General features: G+C 45.7%; 2 protein-coding genes across 2 annotated transcripts; both read right to left on the bottom strand.

Moving 5' to 3' along the window:
* On the bottom strand, positions 1,436–2,146 carry LOC8073732. The gene has a single exon (XM_002436825.2). The coding sequence runs from the start codon at positions 2,037–2,039 to the stop codon at positions 1,608–1,610; it is 432 nt and encodes a 143-aa protein (XP_002436870.2). The 5' UTR covers positions 2,040–2,146; the 3' UTR covers positions 1,436–1,607.
* Positions 10,873–13,090, bottom strand: LOC110431095 (PE-PGRS family protein PE_PGRS33-like). The gene is made up of 4 exons (XM_021449791.1): positions 12,711–13,090; positions 11,403–11,470; positions 11,078–11,109; positions 10,873–10,986 (listed from the first exon to the last, which is right to left on the bottom strand). The coding sequence occupies exons 1-4, from the start codon at positions 13,088–13,090 to the stop codon at positions 10,873–10,875; spliced, it is 594 nt and encodes a 197-aa protein (XP_021305466.1).

Here is a 20,890-nt window from a genome sequence, read left to right as displayed (position 1 = left end):
AGCTTGTAGTGACTGAGAAGGACTGCAAGCCAACGACGTACATGCAGTCTTGTTTGACTTGGTTGGCAAAGGACGTTGAACTTGACGAGGACCATATTGTGGTGTGCTTTCAGGTCCGGCGTGCTGAACAACAAACTTGACCGTTTCTCTACGTATCTAGCTACTTGTAAATTAGTTTAAACTCTACACGAGTAGCTAAGTTGGTACCTCATTTTTACACCGTTCGATTTCTCTCAATAAACTGTTAGTTATTTTTTCAACCATTATAACTTTTTATTTAAATTTAGTCTACAACTCCGTTTAACTGAAAACCGGGTCCAAATCACTACTCTAAATTCCCAATCAGTGTACTGGTTCACTGTGAGCCATAATAACTCTATTTATATATCGCCGATTAACTTAGTGGCATAAGTAAATTTGCTATTTTTTTCTTGATACTTATTTGGCCGTCCTCTGATTTTATAAGAAAATCGGAAATCAAATAAAACATCAAAGAGCAATATAATGTTACAACATCGACATAGGAGCTCCATTCTCAAAGGAAAATACTAAAATTAACACTTTCATTCTCAACTGGGACAATCGTCAAATCCTCATCAAGCTCTGCCACTGCTGAAATTAATACTTACAACAAGTATTTTTTTTTGCAAGTAAATACTGTATTTAATAATACAAAATAATATGTCTATATGTACCAACAGAATGTTGCGCGGTTAACTTAGAGTGTCTCCAATAGTTTCCAAAACACTGTCCTAATATACTATTTTTAGTAGGGAAGAGGTAATTCATCGCTCCACTCCTTGATCTTTGCCCTACACTTGTTTTGGTCACCCTCAGGCCCTCCAGCTAGCCGCAACCACCTGCTAGGAGGGCCATTGCCATTGCTGGCCCTGTCTGGCCAGCCACAGCTTGGCTGCTAGCCACCCTGGGTTGGCCATGCCTAGTTGCTGCTGGCTGAAGCTGTCGCGCCCTAGCCGACTACTGGCTGTCTGTGGCCAGTCGTGGCCATGCCTAGTCGATTGTGGTCTAGCTAGGGAGGATTTTTCAGAGGACACATGAGCTTTGGCAGCCGGCGTCATAAGGGCGGAAATGAAATGAAGAGATAGGCAAGAAAGCGGGTAGTGGTGGAAGGTGCGTGGTTGTACAGATGATGAACCTGAGCATGGGGCGTGTAATGGAACTGGTGAAATCGGAGCCGAAAGCCAGGATCGATGACGAGGTGGCACCAGCGCTTACATTGGATCTCTTCCATGTCCGTCAGTTCCGGCAGCCAGCGTGGTGTGCATGGTGATGGTGGCGCGTCGTCCATGCTGCTCGATGGGCGAGCGTTTGGTCAGAGTTCCATGGGTGCGAGGTCTTATTAACTTATTATATGGTCCGTCTGATTCAACCAGGTCGTATAATTGTCCAACACGGAGATTATATATACGACGGGAAAACGAGAATTCATTGAAATATATACGAAATCAAAAAAATTGCGAGATACTCCACAGTACAGTATACAAACTCACACACACGATACATCATACATGATTAGTTACAAAACAAGAGATAAATACACACGGCCATGCAGCACTAGCAACATAGTGCTTTGAACTTGAACTAGATTACTCTCCGAGCGCAAAGGCAGGGGCATCGAAGGTGTCAGACAGACCTGTGCCGGTCTTGAAGGTGACCTTGTCCAGCGAGGCCTCAGGAACATAGACCTCAACGACGCTGAGCCAGAGCATCAGCTCCTTGGTCTTCACGCCAGTAATCTTCCTTAGCTTGCCTTTCTCGACGAACGCCGTCACTTCGGTGGCATAGGACACCGTCTGCTTGATCTTCTTGAATGTGTGCTCCACCTTCTTCTTCCCCTGTATCAGCCACATGAACCCTGTCTCGCGGTTGTACCCGAACTCTTTGATATCCTCCATTGGAAACAGGCCCTTGGGGAGGCCAAGCTCCTCCAGCAGCTCAACAGACTTCTTCCTACATGCGGCGTCTCCAGTGATGACCTCAGCACCGGCACGGTGGCTCTTGATATCCTGGGACGCCATGATTTACAAATTGAGCTTGAGTGGCGCCAAGAAAGAGACTTCTATATATGTAGCCGTAAACTGTATGTAGCTAGCTGCTCTTGAGAGTGATGAAGTGTTTGTGTGATTAGGGATGGAGCAACAGCACATATATAGGCAGGCAGGCAACTTGTCCAGAATACATACTACAGACTACAGAGAAGCAGTGCAACTAATCGTGCAGTCTTGTTTGACGTGGTTGGCAAACGAATCGTGCAGTCTTGTTTGACTTTGTTTGGCAAAGGGGCGTTGAACTTGACGAGGACCATTTTGGCCTTTCCATCCCGTCCGGCGTGCTGAGCTACAAATTAACTTGACCGTTTCTCTATGTATGTAGCTCCAATGAACACTAGTACATAAAAGCTCTATGCCTGTGAAAAAATATCAGCGGGTCCGACTCAAAAACCGTCTTACTGGCGGTTTTTCTAACAAAACCGTTCACAGGTGGTTGTTTAAGAAAACCGCATGTAGAAATAATTTGAAATTAAATTTTTTTAAGCTTTTCAAATGATCTCGTTTGAAAAAACTTCTAAAATGAAAGTTGTAGATCTCGAATAGTTATGAAACTTTATAGTTGAATTTTTTTTATTTGAGATCATCTTGTCATCAAAAACTATGTTTGAATCTCACAAAATTGAAATTCAAATTTTATAAGTGACCTCGGATGAAGAAACTACCAATATAAAAGTTGTAGATCCTGAAAAGTTATCAAACTTTGTAGTTGACAACTTCTCCATTTGAATCTGTTTAGGGCCTCAAATAATCAAATATATGTTCGGTTTAGGATAATATGTGCGGAACTAAACTCTAATATAGATATATAAGTGAGTATTGGGTGGAGTGGTAGAGGAGATTTTGTGCGAGGGTGGGAACTTGAGTTCAAATCCTACTTATGGCAAAGTGCACAATTTTATGCCAAAAAATTGCACAACTTTGGACTTCTCAAAGATTAAATCTTTTTTTTCTATTTTTAAAGCCGATTTCGTAAGGCGGTTCTCTTAGCCAACCGCCTGTGAAAATCTAATTTCTACACGAGGTTCTCAGTTGCGCGTCTGTGGAAAAATTTATTTCCACATGCCACCAGCGTAGGCGGTTCGCCAAACCACCAGTAGAAAGAGATTGTGAACCGCATGCATAGTAGTACTAGTGGAATTGGTACATTATGTAAAATATTGTAAACTCTACTAGTGGAATATGCGCGCCCATGCGCGCAAAAGTGGCAATTATGGTGGGTTGTTGAATAATATAAAGAGAAATAGATATATACATTGAGAATGTTAGTATATGGGATAGTAACAGTAGTGGTACCGATAATATGGAACAACAGTTGGGTGTCGATTGGTGATTGCAGTAGTTTTCATTCAGAACGTTAGTATATGGGATACCAATAGTAGTGGTACCAATAAGCTGGTGAACAGAAATATTACAATTACTTATCAAGCGGTGTTCGTGAGGTCGTTATCATCGTGTTTTATGTGATGGAGAAATGATCAGTACTTCATGCTGCGGTCTGATTCGCAGCCACATTCGTGGTCGCTTGAGTTTCGTACGGGTGAGAAGTCTTCAGTACCTGGTAAGATAAGAAGGGTTTCAATAAATTTGGCTGTATGTTTTGTTTTCCTTAGGTTAGGATAGATTTTTTAAATATCCCGAGGTGGAGTGGTGGAATAATTTGTCGATGTGTGTATGTATGGAGTGATAATAAATGATTTAATATAGTTGTGTTTTACCTTGGTAATCATATGCTGAGGTAGTTGCATTATGTGGTGCATATGCTGAAGTTGCCTCATCTTCTGGCTGCGGGTTGTAGTTCTGCTCTATAAAACCTGTTTGTTTAGTTTGTGAGAATAAGAAATGTAGATATTCTGCGATTTTAGTACTAAACTTGTGATGGTAAATTCACATAAAAGGCGTAGTTACCTAGAGTTGAGGCAGTAATGTCAACTTTTTCGTACCAGATAGGCCAAACATTGAGTAGAAGTCTACCTTGTAGCATTCTTCTGATACCTATAGCTGCTGTAAGCGGAATTTCATCGAAGCAGTGTGTTTCCGCAGATAGAATGTATGTGTAATCGGTGGTATTGAGTGTGATCTGTCTTATTGTTGCTCTTTTGTTTAACAATGCATCGAGTGTCGTGCGGCTGCATAGATGTGGTGGAATATTAGATATCTTAATTTGGACTTGTTTGAGCGGTTTGCCTGAATTACGTGCTGAAGTGTTGTAGTCAAATGTGGATAAAGCTGATAAATGTGGATAAGCTAGAGTAGCAACAGAGCCATATTCCGGGTTCCATGGTATTAGATTGAGGCTGAAGGGAAGTATGTTTAGGTATCCTCTGGTTAGCATGTCTCTGCGGGTAGTGGGTGAGTGTATGCGGAGTAAGAAATTTATTTCGTACCGTGATATATCTGAAATGCCGATAAATGCTCCAAACTGGGTTTCAGCAACTGCTTGGATAGTCTGTGGAGTAATACTATGCGTTGCATGTTGCGGTGTTGGGAAAATGCGCACTGCACTCCCCAGCAACACGGTGAATCAAGAACCTTCTCACACGGTGCCGTGAGAGGCTAAGCAACAGTGAACAGTGGGCTCAACAGTAGGTGAAAACCGTAAATGCTCTCTCTCTCTCTTAATGGCGGCATCACTCCCCTTATATAGGGCTCAGAAACCGACCTAAGACAATTATAGAAATGCCCCGTGACGGTACGGTGGGGGAATATCCCAGCATATTCTTACATTACAGTCTACTGACCCTAAGTCATCCATGTAATTTCACACTACGAGCCCTGCACGTGTCCCTTGTCTAGGGCTTCAGCCTGTCGAGGGCTCGAATCCTCCGCCCGGCCACCGATCCTCCGACGCTTCTTCGTCGGAGGTTCCTCAGCCTGGCCGCGCTGGAGGCTCATCCCCTCCGCCGCGTCCTTTGCCATCCTCGGCCACGGGAGGATCGGAGGTTCCTTCCTTCTCTGCTTGCAGACCTCCGCCTGTGTCTCAGTCCCTGCGTACACTCAGTATCACAAGAGAAGTCGTCAGCGTTAGTACCTACACAATACTTATCATTTACCCACTGTACACATGGATAAACGCTATACGATCCTAAACATGTATATAATTCCAATCTAACTAAGCCAAGCATATAACTATGATAAACTAAGAACAATATAATTGCAAATATAAACAAGTAGAGCAAAGTCATAATCAATATATTGAAGTATAATAAAGTCATATTCATAATATTGAAGAACAATGATGAACAAATGAAGAACAGTAGAGGAATTACCAAGAATCCTCTTGACAGATCCGAAAACCAATCGAAAATTGACTCCTTCTAGTTCTAATCCTATGTAGCTATGCTAAACTAGAGATCTATTGATGTGGTGGCTCTAGGGCTTGATCAGAGGCTTCTTCTCCCGAGATGGATAACTGAATTAGGGTTTCAGATGTGCTCTCCTCTAGGGGCCAGGGGTCTGCTTTTATAGTCCCTCCAAATGAATATGGACCGTCGGATCAAACCGACATTAATCGCACGGTTTTCCTTAATCCCTTAGGTCGGTGGAGCATGATCCGCGAGGTGGAGCGTGATTGGCCCTCAGGCCAGGGCGGGCGCCCAAGGGGGGAGGGCGGGCGCCCTGCCCACGGGTCCGCTCAGCCTCCCGTTCGTTCCCGTGGCTTCTGGACTCTTCTAGATGTTGGATAATTGCGGTGCACGTTAATATCTCTATGTAAACGCGACGTGTGGGCCTTTCTTCCATAATTCCTGATACCCCCTGCAGAAATAGACAAACACCAAAACTCATGGAATTCTGTCAGATAAAACCCTAAGTCTGGATGTCGATTGCATTTGGATCCTTTTCTTTGTTTATTTGATGATTAAATTTGATACTTATGGACCGTCAACATTCATCTCTGAGATTGGCTTCCGTCACGGGGATGACGTTCTCCATATCGGTGTTCGACATGTTGATCTTGATATTGAATCTCGGTCCCACTGGGCGTGCCAAAAGATGTGTTGGTGCAACAGTCGATCTGCAAACACAAAGGGCTAATACCCGATTTGATGTTAAGGCGTGCCAGCCGATTTGACCTTACAATCGACAAAGATGGTAACTCGAACACTTTGGTCCCGACAACAGCGATGCGCCCGGATGTCACGGCCAAGAGGTATTCACGCGGAACTCAAGAACTCGTCGAGATTGACTCGAAGAATCCGTAAGAACTCGTAAGTAAAAGGAAAAATATGCGGGGTGACGAAGTCGTCGAAAAAGTAGATGCTAGAATATGTGTAAAAACTTCTGTTTGATTGATTGTGTATCTTCTTACATTGCTACGGGGTCTACATTTATACCCTATCCAAAAGAGTTACAATCAGACACGACTAGAACTCAAATTCTAAATTGAACGGAATCCGTACGCAAAGCAAACTCTAAAAACTATGGAAAACATTAATCTATCCACCAAAACCGATCGGCACACCATCACTATCCGATCGACGATTCCTACGCCTCCTTTTGTATCCATCGCAAATCATCTTATGTAGTTATCGGCAACCATCAACATTAGTCATCGGCATAAATCCATCACTCCTCCTGGACTTGGCCACATTCTGTGGTTTCATCATCGTTATCAATCTTCATCGGCAACTCTTCTGTCAACCAGCCACCACTTTATTCGCCTGCTGATCTATGCCTCATTAACTCTTAGATGCGCGTCCAAAGATATGTATCCAAAAACGGTGTCAACACTCTCAGATGCAACATTGTGAGTATATGGCAACTAGAAGAAGGAGGTAGTCGTGTTGAAATCGACAAAGGTGTAATGGAGGTGTTTGGTCGAGAACAGGCGGGAGTACGGAGGACCGTGGTGATACGTGCAGAATGCAGGAATCGTCTGTACGTCATGAGGGTGAAGTTGACTTCACCTGTGTGTCTGTTATCAAAGATGGACGAAGTAGCTTGGCGCTGGCACGCACGGTTTGGACATCTTAACTTCAGGTCACTGTGAGAGCTTGGGACAAAGGGGATGGTGGAAGGGATACCGATCATCAAGAAGTCGGAACAGGTGTGTAATGGATGTGTGCTAGGTAAACAACATCAGACACCGTTTCCATAGATCTCGGCCTACCGTGCGTCAGCAGGACTGGAGTTGGTTCACACTGATCTGTGTGGACAGATTACACCGGCCACGCCAGGAGGGAAGTCGTATTTCCTTCTTATTGTCGATGACTTCAGTCGGTACATGTGGCTTGAACTCCTGGCAACAAAGGACGAAGCACTGGGCTACCTGAAGAAGTTCAAAGCAGCAGTAGAGCTGGAATCAGGTCATCGCCTGATGGCGGTCCGAACAGACCGAGGCGGGGAGTTCAACTCGGGAGCTTTTATGGCCTTCTGCAGCGAGCATGGGATAAGGCACAACACCACTACTCCGTATTCTCCACAACAAAATGGCATCGTAGAAAGGAGGAATCAAACAGTGGTGGAAATGGCGAGGTGAGCATGGATGTGCCATCGCTGTTCTGGGGCGAAGCAGTCAAAACTACGGTTTATATACTAAACAGATCCCCAACCAAGAGTCTGAGCGAAAAGACTCCTTTCGAGGCGTAGTTTGGTAAAAAGCCAGGGGTTAAACACCTTTGAACTTTCGGTTGTGCAGCATATGCGAAGCGTGTTGGACCTGGGGTGAGCAAGCTGACTGACAGAGCGATTCCAAGTGTCTTCCTTGGGTATGAACCTGGGACAAAAGGGTATCGTATTTACGATCCAGTAAAGAAGCAACTGATGGTTTCTTGTGATCTTGTCTTTGATGAAGAGAGACCATGGAATTGGGGAGGAAAAGCAGGCAGCACAGACGAGGTAGCAGCACTAGCAGTGGTTCCTGATACGTTCACAGTCCAGGGGTATGATGACGATGCTACTGCTCATGGTCCGACAATAGGACCAGGCGTTGATAATGAGCCTGTTTTGCCTGCTGTATCAATTCCAGTGGTGTGGCTGATGCTCCAGGGTCACCACACACCCCGATCTCAAGTCATGGAGGACTGATGGTACAGTGGGCGACACCACCTTCGGACGAATCAGTTGGCTCTGACGGCGTGCCATTGAGGTATCGAACGATTTCTGATCTGCTTGACAGCATAGAAGAAATGCAGGAATTCGAGTACAGCGGGATTTGTCTAGCTACGGCAGAAGAACCGAGGACTGTCGGAGAGGCTATGTCGGAAGAACATTGGCGGGAAGCAATGCGGTCAGAGATGCAGGCTATTGAGGCAAATCGCACCTGTGATGTCAGTGTGTTGCCACCAAAGCACAAAGCCATTGGCCTGAAATGGGTTTTCAAGGTCAAGAAAGATCCAAGCGGTAAAGTTGTCAAGCATAAAGCACGTCTGGTAGCAAAAGGGTATGCTCAACGACATGGAGTGGATTTTGATGAAGTTTTTGCGCCGGTAGCCAGGTTAGAGACCGTAAGAGTATTGTTGGCATTAGCAGCTCAAGGTGGCTGGGAAGTTCACCATATGGATGTGAAATCGGCTTTCCTAAATGGTGATCTCATTGAAACTGTGTACGTGTAACAGCCTCCAGGTTTCATAATAGGCGATGGCTCAAAAGTTCTCAAGCTCAGAAAAGCACTCTATGGGTTAAAGCAAGCTCCAAGGGCGTGGAATTCGAAGCTGGACAGTGAACTGGTTGCTCTGGGTTTTGTCAAAAGCAAGTTGGATCATGCTGTCTATAGAAGAGACAGCAAGAGCTCCTTTTTGCTTGTGGGAGTGTACGTGGATGATTTGATTATCTCGAGACCTAGTGTGAGTGATATCAGAAGTTTCAAGTCAGAGATGAAGAAGAAATTTAGTATGAGTGACTTGGGTCTGTTAACTTACTATCTGGGTATTGAGGTAACACAAGGAGAGGATGGAGTCACTCTCTGTCAAAGCTCATATGCTGCTAGGATCCTTGAGGTAGCAGTATGAGTGGCTGCAATCCATGTGAGACGCCTATGGAGTGTCATTTGAAGCTCAGCAAGCAAAAGAAGGGGGAAGCCATGGATGCAACAATGTATAGAAGTCTGATTGGGAGTTTGAGGTATCTGGTAAACACCCGGCCAGATTTGGCATATGCAGTGGGTGTGGTTAGCCGTTACATGGAGGCTCCTGGTAAGCAACATTGGGCAGCAGTCAAGCATATCCTTAGATACCTGAAGGGAACTTTGGGGTATGGCTGCAAGTACGAGAGGGGAACTGAGCTAAAACCCGTCCTAGTGGGCTATAGCGACAGTGACTTCGCAGGAGATGTAGAGGACAGGAAGAGCACTTCAGGTGTTGGCTATTTTCTAGGTGGAAGTCTGGTCACCTGGGCTTCACAGAAGCAGAAAATCATGGCGCTATCCTCTTGTGAAGCCGAGTACGTTGCAGGGGCAGCAGCAGCGTGCCAAGGGATATGGTTATGCCGATTGATTTTAGATATGCTAGGAACAAAGGAGATGACAGTGAAGCTACTCATGGATAACATGTATGCAATCACGCTCAGTAGGAATCCTGTGCATCACGATCGTAGCAAGCACATTGATACAAGGTATCACTTCTTGCGTGAATGCATTGAGGATGGAAAGGTGGAGGTTGATCACGTCGGGACTGCGGAGCAGCTGGCCGATATCTTCACGAAGGCGCTGGGGCGAGTCAAGTTTGTAGAACTCAGGAGTGCTTTAGGGGTCGTAGATGTGCATCAAGTTTATGGGGTGATTTGTTAGTTAGCTAAACCTGTGCACGATATCTAATAATCTTTGTTCTAGTAGAGTCAGTCGGATTAGGGGCGGTCGTGATCTTAGGCGTGCAAGATCACGATCACACTACCGGAAAACCGGACGTTGCCGTGTGCCCGTAGGTTTGCCGTGTGCAATACGTCGGGCACACGGCAAAGAGCCGATTTGCCGTGTGCCACCCAGCCCAGCACACGGCAAACATTAAGCACTCGGCGTCTACGTCCTTCGCCGTGTGCTAAACAGAAGAGCACACGGTGAAGTCAATACATTTGCCGTGTGCCGAGGAAAAACACACGGCGAAAATAAAACACACGGTGAATGCACTCTTTGCCGTGTGCTAGCACGGGGCTCACGGCAAAATTCTGACGCCGTCAGCCACCGTTGGCTGTCGTCAACTCTTTGCCGTGTGCCAACTGGGGGCACACATCAAACCTTGGATCTTTGCCGTGTGCTTGTCTGGGGCACACGGCAAAGACGGTCTTCGCCGTGTGCCGTCTAAATAGCTCACGGCGAACTATAATTTTTTTTTCTTATTTATTTGTTAATTAGTGTTCCTTTGACTTTAGTTATTATTTCAAGTTGTAATTCTGATCTAATCTTATGTTCTAGTCTTAAGTTAAATTGTTTATAGCTCGCTCATGATGATAATTTGGATGAGAAACAATCTTTGATGGTTAGAATAGGGAGTTATGGTGTTGACGTGAGCTTGTAATAGAGTGGCTCACCAACTCTCGCTATTGAAACAACATGTATCTAGGTTGCATTCATGCTACTTGCGACCGACCTGAGGTGGTGCAAGCTATGATCGTGGTTGTTGTTGGGCTTTGATGGTGTAATAATAGATGATATTAAAAAAGTTGGTAATATATTCATGAAAAGATGGTTTACATAGCTCTACTATATGAAATGACACCCATAATGTAAGAACTCTCTTTTGCTCGATCCAGCTTCTCCGCTCTAATAATGTTGCACTTGACACGCGACTCATCGTTATAGGTCTTCCTCCTTGACTTTCAGCTTGAATAGAAACTGCTGCCAGCGAAGCCCCTGTACGATCTCAGCAAATCAGTCATTTTCTTCTTCTCTAATGTTGTAGAGATCGAGGGCGCTGTGGCCAACCATCTCGACACCAGCCTCTTGGAATGCAGTAGCATAGGTGACCCCAGTGTGGTCCTGGATCTGGCACGCCAGCAAAGTATCTAAACTCGCAATATGGTAAGCTCTTGTTGCATTTGTCACAATGCCATGTCCCGTCACCATTATTTACTACCTTTTTGTTGCACGCCCTACCATTCACGTCCGCTGTGCAAGAAGGATAGCAAAAACTATCAGTGGTTAGATATGAAATTGCACCTTTAGCAGTGATGAAGTCTTCCTCTCTTGTTTCCAGGCTACAAGTGAAGTTTGAGTTACATAAAATGATGGTTCAAATAAAATGATGGTTCAAATAGCTCTACTACATGAAATGACAATGTTTTCTTGTCTTCCTCTCTTGTCTGCAGGCTGCCCGTAAAGTTTGAGCTACATGAAATGATGGTTTACATAGCTCTACTACATGAAATGATGATCCTTTCTTGTTTTCCTATCTTGTTTACAGGCTTCCAGTGAAGTTTGAGTTACATGAAATGACGATGTCTTCTTGTCTTCCTCTCTTGTCTGTAGGCTACAAGTAAAGTTTGAGTTACATGAAATGACGGTTTACATAGCTCTACTACATGAAATGACGATGTTTTATTGTCTTCCTCTCTTGTGTGTCGGCATCTAGTGAAGTTTGAGCTACAGGAAATGACAGATCAAATAGCTCCACTACATGAAATGACGATGTTTTCTTGTCTTTCTCTTTTGTCTGCAGACTAGCAGTGAAGTTTGAGTTACATGAAATGAAGGTTCAAATAGCTCTACTATATGAAATGACGATGTTTTTTTGTCTTTCTCTCTTGTCTGCAGTCTACCAGTGAAGTTTGAGTTACATGAAATGACGATGTCTTCTTGTCTGCAGGCTACAAGTGAAGTTTGAGTTACATGAAATGACGGTTTACATAGCTCTACTACATGAAATGACGATGTTTTCTTGTCTTCCTCTCTTGTGTGCCGGCATCTAATGAAGTTTGAGCTACATGAAATGACAGTTCAAATAGCTCTACTACATGAAATGATGATGTTTTCTTGTCTTCCTCTCTTGTCTGCAGGCTACCAGTGAAGTTTGAGTTACATGAAATGATGATGTCTTCTTGTCTTCCTCTCTTGTCTGCAGGCTACAAGTGAAGCTTGAGTTACATGAAATGAAGGTTTGAATAGAAACTGCTGCCAGCGAAGTCCCTGTACGATCTCAGCAAATCATTCATTTTCTTCTTCGCTCATGTTGTATTTGATAATTATTGTCCAATCACACACTAACTAGGTTCAAAAGATTCGTCTCGCAAATTACAAGTAAACTGTGTAATTAGTTTTTATTTTCGTTTATATTTGGTACTTCATGTATGCGACCAAAGATTCGATGTGACAGAGAATCTTGAAATTTTTTGTGAACTAAACAAGGCCTGAATGGAAAAATAAACAAAAAAAAAGAAATCTTTGCCGTGTGCCCCTAGCAGGCACACGGCAAACCGAGTCAAAAAAAATTAAAAAATATTCTTTGCCGTGTGCTTGCCATTACAGCCACACGGCGAAATTTCTGCAAAAAAAACGGTGGCAAAGGAATTAAAAACAAAAAATAAATAAATTCTAAAAAAATAAAAGAGCTATTTGCCGTGTGCTATCCCTGCCAGCGCACGGCAAAGTAATTAAAAAAATAAAAAACTCTTTGCCGTGTGCCAGATCGCGGGCACACGGCAAAGAGTCCGTATTTAACTCACCCAAGACTCACCCACCCAACGCACCCGCCCGCACCCACCCGCACACACCAGCCGCACCGCGCCCGCCCGCCCGCCGTGCGCACCGCCACGCCCACTGCGCCGCCGTCGCCCGCCGCCCCGGCGAGTCCCGCGCCGGCACCGGCCATCCCCGCGCGAGGCCCAGCGAGTCCCGCGCTGGCCCCGGCGAGTCCTGTGCCCCACCGGCGAGTCCCGACGAGGCCGTGCCCGCCCGCCCCGGCGAGTCCCGGCGAGGCCCGCGCCGCCGCCACCCTGACCCTCAGCCGCCGGTGAACCGCGAGCCCCGACCCGCCCGGCGAGCCCCGGCGAGCACCGCCCCCTCCCCGACGACTGCGAGCCCCGGCGAGCACCGCCCCCCCCCGACGCCGTCGAGCCCCGGCGAGGTTCTCTGTCCCACCCGGCCGGCCCATTGCTCCAGTCAGTTGCCGCCCCTCGGTGTCTCCCGGCCACCAAAGCCCTCCCCCCGACGCGGTACCTCCCTGGAGCCCCCTGCCCCTCCCCTCGACCACAGTTGAGGAAAAGAGGAGGAGGAGACAGAAGAGCCGAGGAGCAGGAGGAGGAGAAAGAAGAGCCATCGCCCATCCATCGTCGGCCTACGCACTAAGTATATACTATCGTCGGCCTACGCACTAGTCGTAATATGATAGCATAGAAGTATAGTTTGGTATTGTTTGAAGCATGAATGTCAGCCATTGTGCCGAACTGCAGGAAATAGAAGAGCCTAGGTGCATATGATTTGGTATTGTTTGTCGCATATGTATATGTGGTTGTCGACCATCGAGCCGTTGTTTCTTGCAGGTTTTGGATACCTCACCGTGTAGGGGAGGTGCTGCCAAAATTTTTATTTGACAATATTGTGCCTTTTTTGCAGTGTAGAACCCGTGGGAGCCGAGCCGGAGCACCCTCGAGGGCTTGCCTCGTCTTTGTTGCCGGTGTGGATCTGCCTGCACCGCGTTAGCTCGCCGCTGCACCGACCCGACACTGCCACGCTATCCTTACTCCACCGCCACCTAAGGTATAATCCGTTTTACCTTCTCTTAGTCATAGGTCACGTAACCTAGTTAGGCATCTCCCGTTCGAAATAGATAGGGTTATACATATGTAGATCTTTGCATATGTATAACTATATCTATTTCGAATTGTCCACGTATTTTGGACAGCCCGTCGATGTGTAGACGAATTTAGTTTCCATGTTTTACTCTTATCTGAGACAGAGTTTCGACATCACCTCCTTGTTTTCCAGATACACAATCTCGTTACTAGGACGTGTATCGGGAGAACAGCGGGGAGGTGCTGCCGAAATTTTGTCTCGGATAGAAGTAAAGCATGGAAACTAGCCTCGTCTACACATCGACGGGTGGGATTAGGACCTATCTTTACCTATTAGATAGGGTTTAGGGTTGTCTTGTAGATGTAAGTGGTCTTATATTAATCATGTATATGTTAGAAGATGGATGACCGTGAGTGGATGTACTATGGCCGTTCAAGTTTTGGAGAGTGGACCGATGAATGGATCAAGAAAACCGATGCTTTTTTGGAAACCGCATTTCGGTCGGTGAAAGGAGCTCGCAAAATTTGGTGTCCCTGCAGCAGCTGTGAGAACGAGCTTCGACAAACAAAGACTGATATAGGTAAACATCTTTGCAAGTATGGATTTATGCCAGGCTACATCCGGTGGACTCTCCATGGTGAACTCGATCGTATGAGAGATGAGGTCGTGAGACAACTGGTCGTGGAGTTTGAAGATGAAGGTGGAGTGGCAGACATGATAGATGACTTTCATGATGGCAACTTCATTGAAGGACGTAGTGAGGATGAGGAGCCAAAGGCTACTGCAAAGGCATATTACGACATGTTAGAAGCTGCACAGAAACCGCTTCATGAGCAGACAAATGTATCTCAACTAGATGCCATTGGACGTTTGATCGACTTGAAGTCGCAGTTAAACATGAGTAGAGTCGGATTCGATGTTATGCTGACAGTGTTTGGCAGCATACTTCCGAAAGGTCACATTCTACCAAAGAACATGTATGAGTCGCAGAAACTGCTTCGTGCACTTAAAATGTCATATGAGCCGATACATGCTTGTGAGCATGGGTGCATCTTATTTAGAGAAGAACACGCTGAAGCAACGCACTGTCCAAAGTGTGGGACCTCTAGATTCGTGGAGCAACACCATGGGGATGGTCGTATAGAGCAGCTTTCGATTCCCGTGAAAATCCTACGGTACCTTCCCGTCATACCAAGGCTCCAACGACTATACATGACCGAGGAGTCTGCGAAACAGATGACATGGCACAAACATGGACGTCGATACAATCCTGAGAAGATGGTACATCCTTCGGATGGTGAAGCATGGACCCATTTTGATAGTATTCATCATGAGAAAGCTCTAGAGGCTCGTAATGTACGTGTTGCCTTTGCAACAGATGGGTTCAATCCTTATAGAATGATGGTTGCCCCATACACTTGTTGGCCCGTGTTTGTTATACCACTCAATCTTCCCCCTGGTGTATGCTTTCAAGCGCAGAACATTTTTTTGTCTTTGATAATTCCTGGTCATGGAATAATATGGGTGTGTATATGGCGCCTCTGATCGATGAATTGATCAAATCTTGGGATGAAGGGGTATTGACATTTGATCGAGCTATAAAAACCAACTTCACGATGCATGTTTGGTACCACTACTCCCTGCATGACTTCTTGGCGTATGGGATTTTCTGCGGCTGGTGTGTTCATGGGAAGTTTCCATGTCCAACATGGTTCGGTTCATTTGGTTGAAGAAGGGAGGCAAATATTCTTCATTTGACAAACATCGACAATTCCTCCCAATTGAGCATCCATTTAGACAAGACATCAAGAACTTTACAAAAGGTGTGGTAGTTACGGACCCGCCACCGGAGATGATGACGGGTGTTGAGGTTCGTGCTCAGATAGATGCTCTTGAGGTCAGTGAAGGTGGTGGTTTCGTGGGATATGGTCATGAACATGCATGGACACATAAGTCGGGCTTGGAGAGGCTCCCCTACTACCAGGACCTGCTACTTCCGCATAACATTGATGTAATGCACACTGAAAAAATATCGCCGAGGCACTCTGGGGAACAATCGTGGACATTAAAGAAAAGTCAAAAGATAACGTGAAGGCTAGAATCGATTTGGCAGCAATATGCGACAGACCAAATCAAGAAATGCGGCCTCCTAGAGCAGGCAAGACTTGGAGACGACCTCCAGCTGATTACATGTTGACCAGGCCTCAAAGGAGAGAAGTACTGGAATGGTTCCAAAACTTAATGTTTCCTGATGGGTACGCAGCGAATCTGAGAAGGGGAGTGAACTTGTCAACTATGCGAATCAATGGGCTTAAGAGTCATGACTACCACATTTGGATTGAACGGCTTCTTCCGGTGATGGTACGAGGCTATGTCCCAGATCATGTGTGGCAAGTGCTTGCAAAATTGAGTAATTTCTTCCGACAGCTTTGTGCTAAGGAGTTATCTCGGTCCGTGGTTAAAGACCTAGAAAAAATGGCACCTCTGTTGCTCTGTAAGCTGGAGAAGATCTTCCCACCAGGCTTCTTCAATCCGATGCAACATTTGATTTTGCATCTCCCGTATGAGGCACGAATGGGGGGACCTGTGCAGTTTCGTCGGTGCTATTTTGTTGAGAGAACCCTAAAGGTTGTTAGAAAGAAATGTAGAAATAAATGCAAGATTGAAGCTTCCATCGCAGAGGCATCGATTTTAGAGGAGGTGTCAAACTTCACAACAAAGTACTATGGTGACAACCTTCCCAGTGTACATAATCGTCAACTGCGTTATAATGTTGGCGAAAATAAATCCAATCTTAGCCTTTTTTGCGGGCAACTCGGGAGTGCAAGTGATTGGACCCAGAAGACTTTGAGGCATGATGAGTGGCGCATTATCATGTTCTATGTATTGTCCAACCTTACCGAAGTGCAACCATACATAGGGTAAGTCACTATTCTCAACAAACTTGTTTTCGAGTAGTCAATATTCTGCCCTAAAACCCCTTGTTCCTCGTTGGTACAGGGAATTTCTTCATGAATTCTGGCATCTATCAAGGGAACCTACTGCTCAGGAATCTGAGTCCCTTCTTAAAAAGGGAGCGGGAAGTAGAGCACCCGATTTTATTTCGTGGTTCCAACAAAAGGCCCAAAATGATGAATCCATGAGTGCCGAGTTGAGACAGGTTGCCGATGGTTTTGCATATAGAGTCAGGACATTTTCCGCTTATGATGTCAATGGCTATCGATTTCACACAACAATGCACGAGCAATGTCGGCCTAATCGAACAACCACAAATAGTGGAGTTTTCACGCGCGGCGATGATGAGGTGGATTATTATGGTCGAGTCGAAGAAATCTACGAACTCTCATTCGATGGCTGGAAACCTCTTAATCCTGTCATATTCAAATGTCATTGGTTTGATCCTGCAGTAACGAGAAAGACACCGAATCTTGGTCTAGTTGAAATTCGTTAGGATTGTGAGTTACCAGGAGAAGATGTCTATGTCGTGGCTCAACAGGCCACACAAGTTTATTATCTTCCATACCCATGCCAAACCAAAGAGCATCTTAAAGGTTGGTATGTTGTGAACAAGGTATCACCACATGGTAAACTACCTATGCCAAATGATGATGACTACGTCTTTGACCCAAACACATATGCCGGAGAGTTCTTTCAAGAAGAGGGGCTAGAAGGGTCTTTTACATTAGACTTAACCGACCCGATCGGAATGGACATAAATTATGAAAGAGTTGTTGAAGACGACGATGGAGATGAGGTTGAAAATGCAAAGGACATAGAATTACTTCGACGATTACATATAGGCGATGACAATTACGCCAACATTCTTCCTTCGGACGGAGCAGATCTTATCGAGATGTATGATAGTGATGACCCCTCTTATGATCCAGCTAATCTGGATCATGAAGAATATTTCTAATACATGTAATGCTACATTACCTTCTAATTATGTTTTATTTACTTTGCATTTCTTTATAATTATGTCTTATTTATGTTTCATTTATTTCTAACTATTTTTTTGTCTCATTTTTGTAGGTGCGAGAATAAAGATGGTGGGCGGCAGCGGTATGAGGAAGTTACAGGCGGTGTACCAACAAACGGCTGGGTTGTTGAAGGGTGGAGGCAAAGGTAAAGGTGCAGCAGGAGGATCAGGAGGAGGAGGCAAAGGAAAAGGTAAAGCAGGAGGATCAGGAGGAGGCGGCGGAGGACGACGAGGACGACCACGTCGTCGTGAGCCGTCCCCACCACCTCAGGACGAGGATGAGGAGGACGAGGAGGACGAGGAGGAGGAGGAGCAGGAGGAGGAGGAGGAGCAGGAGGAGGAGGAGCAGTAGCAGGAGGTGGATGAGGAGGAGGAGGACGGCGAGGATGATGAGGACGAGGGGGAGGCGGCAGACGGCACCGCTTCTGGTTCGGCGGGGGGAGGCTCCTCTTCTTCCGGTAACCCGGTTATCTACTTGAGAGGTCCCTCGCGTCTCCCGCAGCGAGGGATGCCTGCTGATAGGCTTCCGGTGCTTCGGCCGACTGGTGCAAGGTAATTAATTATTTATGTTATTCATACTTTATCATTTCTTATAGTCAACTAATAATTACTCTTCATCACTTGTGCAAGTCTTTCACCATTGTGCAAGACGGTTTCCACAGTCGCAAGGCCAATGGCATTCTGGGGATTTTGTGTAGGCACCACTTTCCTGGCATTGTTCTACATGCCGGGAAAAATGAGCCAGCCTACACAATTGAGCACTACACCGCCGCCCGCGACGTCTTGGATCGTAGGGGCAGGCTTTTTGATAACAAGGCGGTACGAGTGTGCACGGAGCTATGGGTAAGTCTTCATATAAGCTTATGCTCCTCAATACATCACAATCACTGCATATTTTTTAAATATTAATAATTTGGCTTATTCTGTCTTTATGCAGGATTTCTATAGATGCGAGCCTGGATATGAGGCTCAAGCTTCCGAAGTGGCTTACAACTCATGCGGAAAGCTCATAAAGGACATGCACTACGAGTGTCGTGTCCAGGCCGTCGTGACGTACCACGCCCAGTACCTTTTTTGGAAGGTGACCAAGGAACAAGCGAGAACCATGTCGCTGACCAAGGAAGAATACATGAAGGTAAATGTGCAACAATAATAATATTTTCCTTCTTAAGATTAAGTAACCTTTATATGATCTTATATGTCACATGCTTGATGGCGTGTAGGTTCCTCCGGGGTGGTGCAATACGAAAATCCAGTGCTGGGAGATGATGGTGGACAGGTGGTTTGACCCTGAGTGGCAGGAGGCGCACAATCAAGGCAGGGAGCGGCGCGCCATGATGCAAGGTCATCGCACCATCAAGGCAGTCTTGGCCTTGATGCATGGAAAGCTAAATGGGTAAGTTGAATCCATTTTTTGTCCTAATGCTTAATTTGGCATTACTTATAATCATTGTGTTATTTCTTTTTCAGTCGAATGCACATGGTGGTGAGCAAATTACCAACTTCCAGGCGTATGCTATGGGGCACCAGAACAAGTACTCGACAGCCGCTCGCTATGACCCAGTTGCCCCCGCTTCGTCGTACAGCAACCCCTCCGTCCACGCACGCCTCACTCAGTACATAGAGACGGCAAAGGAGGTATATGGGCCAGAGTATGATCCCGCCACCCACGACATTGATGGAGAAGTCGTCATGAGGGCGGGAGGAGGAAAGGTTCGTGGCCGGTACATGATTGGCCACGGCAGCTTGGATTCTAGCGAGGTTCCTAGCCTATCCCAGATCCGAGCAAGGAGCACAGGCACGAGCGCGCCCATACGCCAACGGCCAAACACTACGATGAACATTGTGGCGGACCTCCAGGTAATTTCTATTTTATTCGCCGTTCATTGATTTCGACATATGTTTGCTTCACATTGTAACATTGCTGTCAATTGTGTAGGAGCGGCTGGCAGAATTGGAGAGGCAAAGGGACGAAGAAAGGATAAGGAGGTAGGAAGAAGCGCAGGCTATGCAAGCCAGGATGAATGCAATGTACGAGTACTTGCAAAACCTTGCACCTGCTATTGGTCAGCCTCCTCCGCCAGCTATGTTGTTCCAACCTCAAACTCCTCCTTTCAACACTCCTGTGAGTTTGGCTTTTATTTATAATTTTTGTTAAGTTCATATATCCGTTGTCACAAATCACACGTGTATTTCTAACTTTTGTGTGACACAAGCAACATATTTAACTTGTGCAGAATCAGTCGGTGGCGTCAAATAATCCACCTCCTGGGCAACAAGGGGAACAAGGTGGACCGTCGAGGTAGGTGGATGATGGACTTTGTGATGGATGTGATAATGGACTTATGATGGATGTGATGGACTTGTGAAGGATGTGATGGACTTGTGAATGATTTGTGATGGTTATGGACATTTGAAGGATGGATTGTTATGGATTTGTTTGGATTTGTGATATATATGTCGTATGTGAGCTCTAAATATTATTTGTGACATAAATATGATCTGTGATGGTCTGGGTATATATATATATATATATGTGTGTGTGTGTGTGTGATTTGTGTGTTTGTTTTGATGGGGAAGCAAATAAATAAACAAAAAAAATTTTGACCAAATTCGCCGTGTGCAGCGCACGGCAAAGAGGGCCTTTGCCGTGTGTCCACGGTAGGGCACATGGCAAAGAGGCCTACCAGAGGCACCTAGGAAGTGTCTTTGTCGTGTGCTGCGGCCAGGACACACAGCAAAAGAGGCCATATTCGCCGTGCGTTGCTCACGGCAAAGAAATCTACCGAAAAGCTTTTTAAAATTATTTTCTAATTTTTTAATAAACTCTTTGCCGTGTGCTGGCTGAGGGAGCACACGGCAAAGATCTATTTCCAAATTTTTTTAAATAAACACTTCGCCGTACGCTGGCTGAGAGGGCACACGGCAAAGAATAATTTTTAGATTTTTTTTAATAAAAGATTCGCCATGCGCTGGCTGAGGGGGCACACGGCAAAGAATAATTTTCAGATTTTTTTTAATAAAAGATTTGCCGTGTGCTGGCTGAGCGAGCACACGGCAAAGCTCGCCGTTACGCAGCCCGCGGCGTTAAGTCACTTTTGTGTGCCGAGTGTCATGGCGAGCGCACGGCGTCATGTTTTGCCGTGTGCCCGATAGAAGGCACGCGGCAAAGAAGCCGTT

The sequence above is a fragment of the Sorghum bicolor genome, chromosome 10, assembly GCF_000003195.3.
Source record: "Sorghum bicolor cultivar BTx623 chromosome 10, Sorghum_bicolor_NCBIv3, whole genome shotgun sequence".
Lineage (NCBI taxonomy): Eukaryota > Viridiplantae > Streptophyta > Magnoliopsida > Poales > Poaceae > Sorghum > Sorghum bicolor.
Note: the sequence above shows the minus strand (reverse complement) of the source record. Positions and strands in the feature narration are given on the sequence as shown.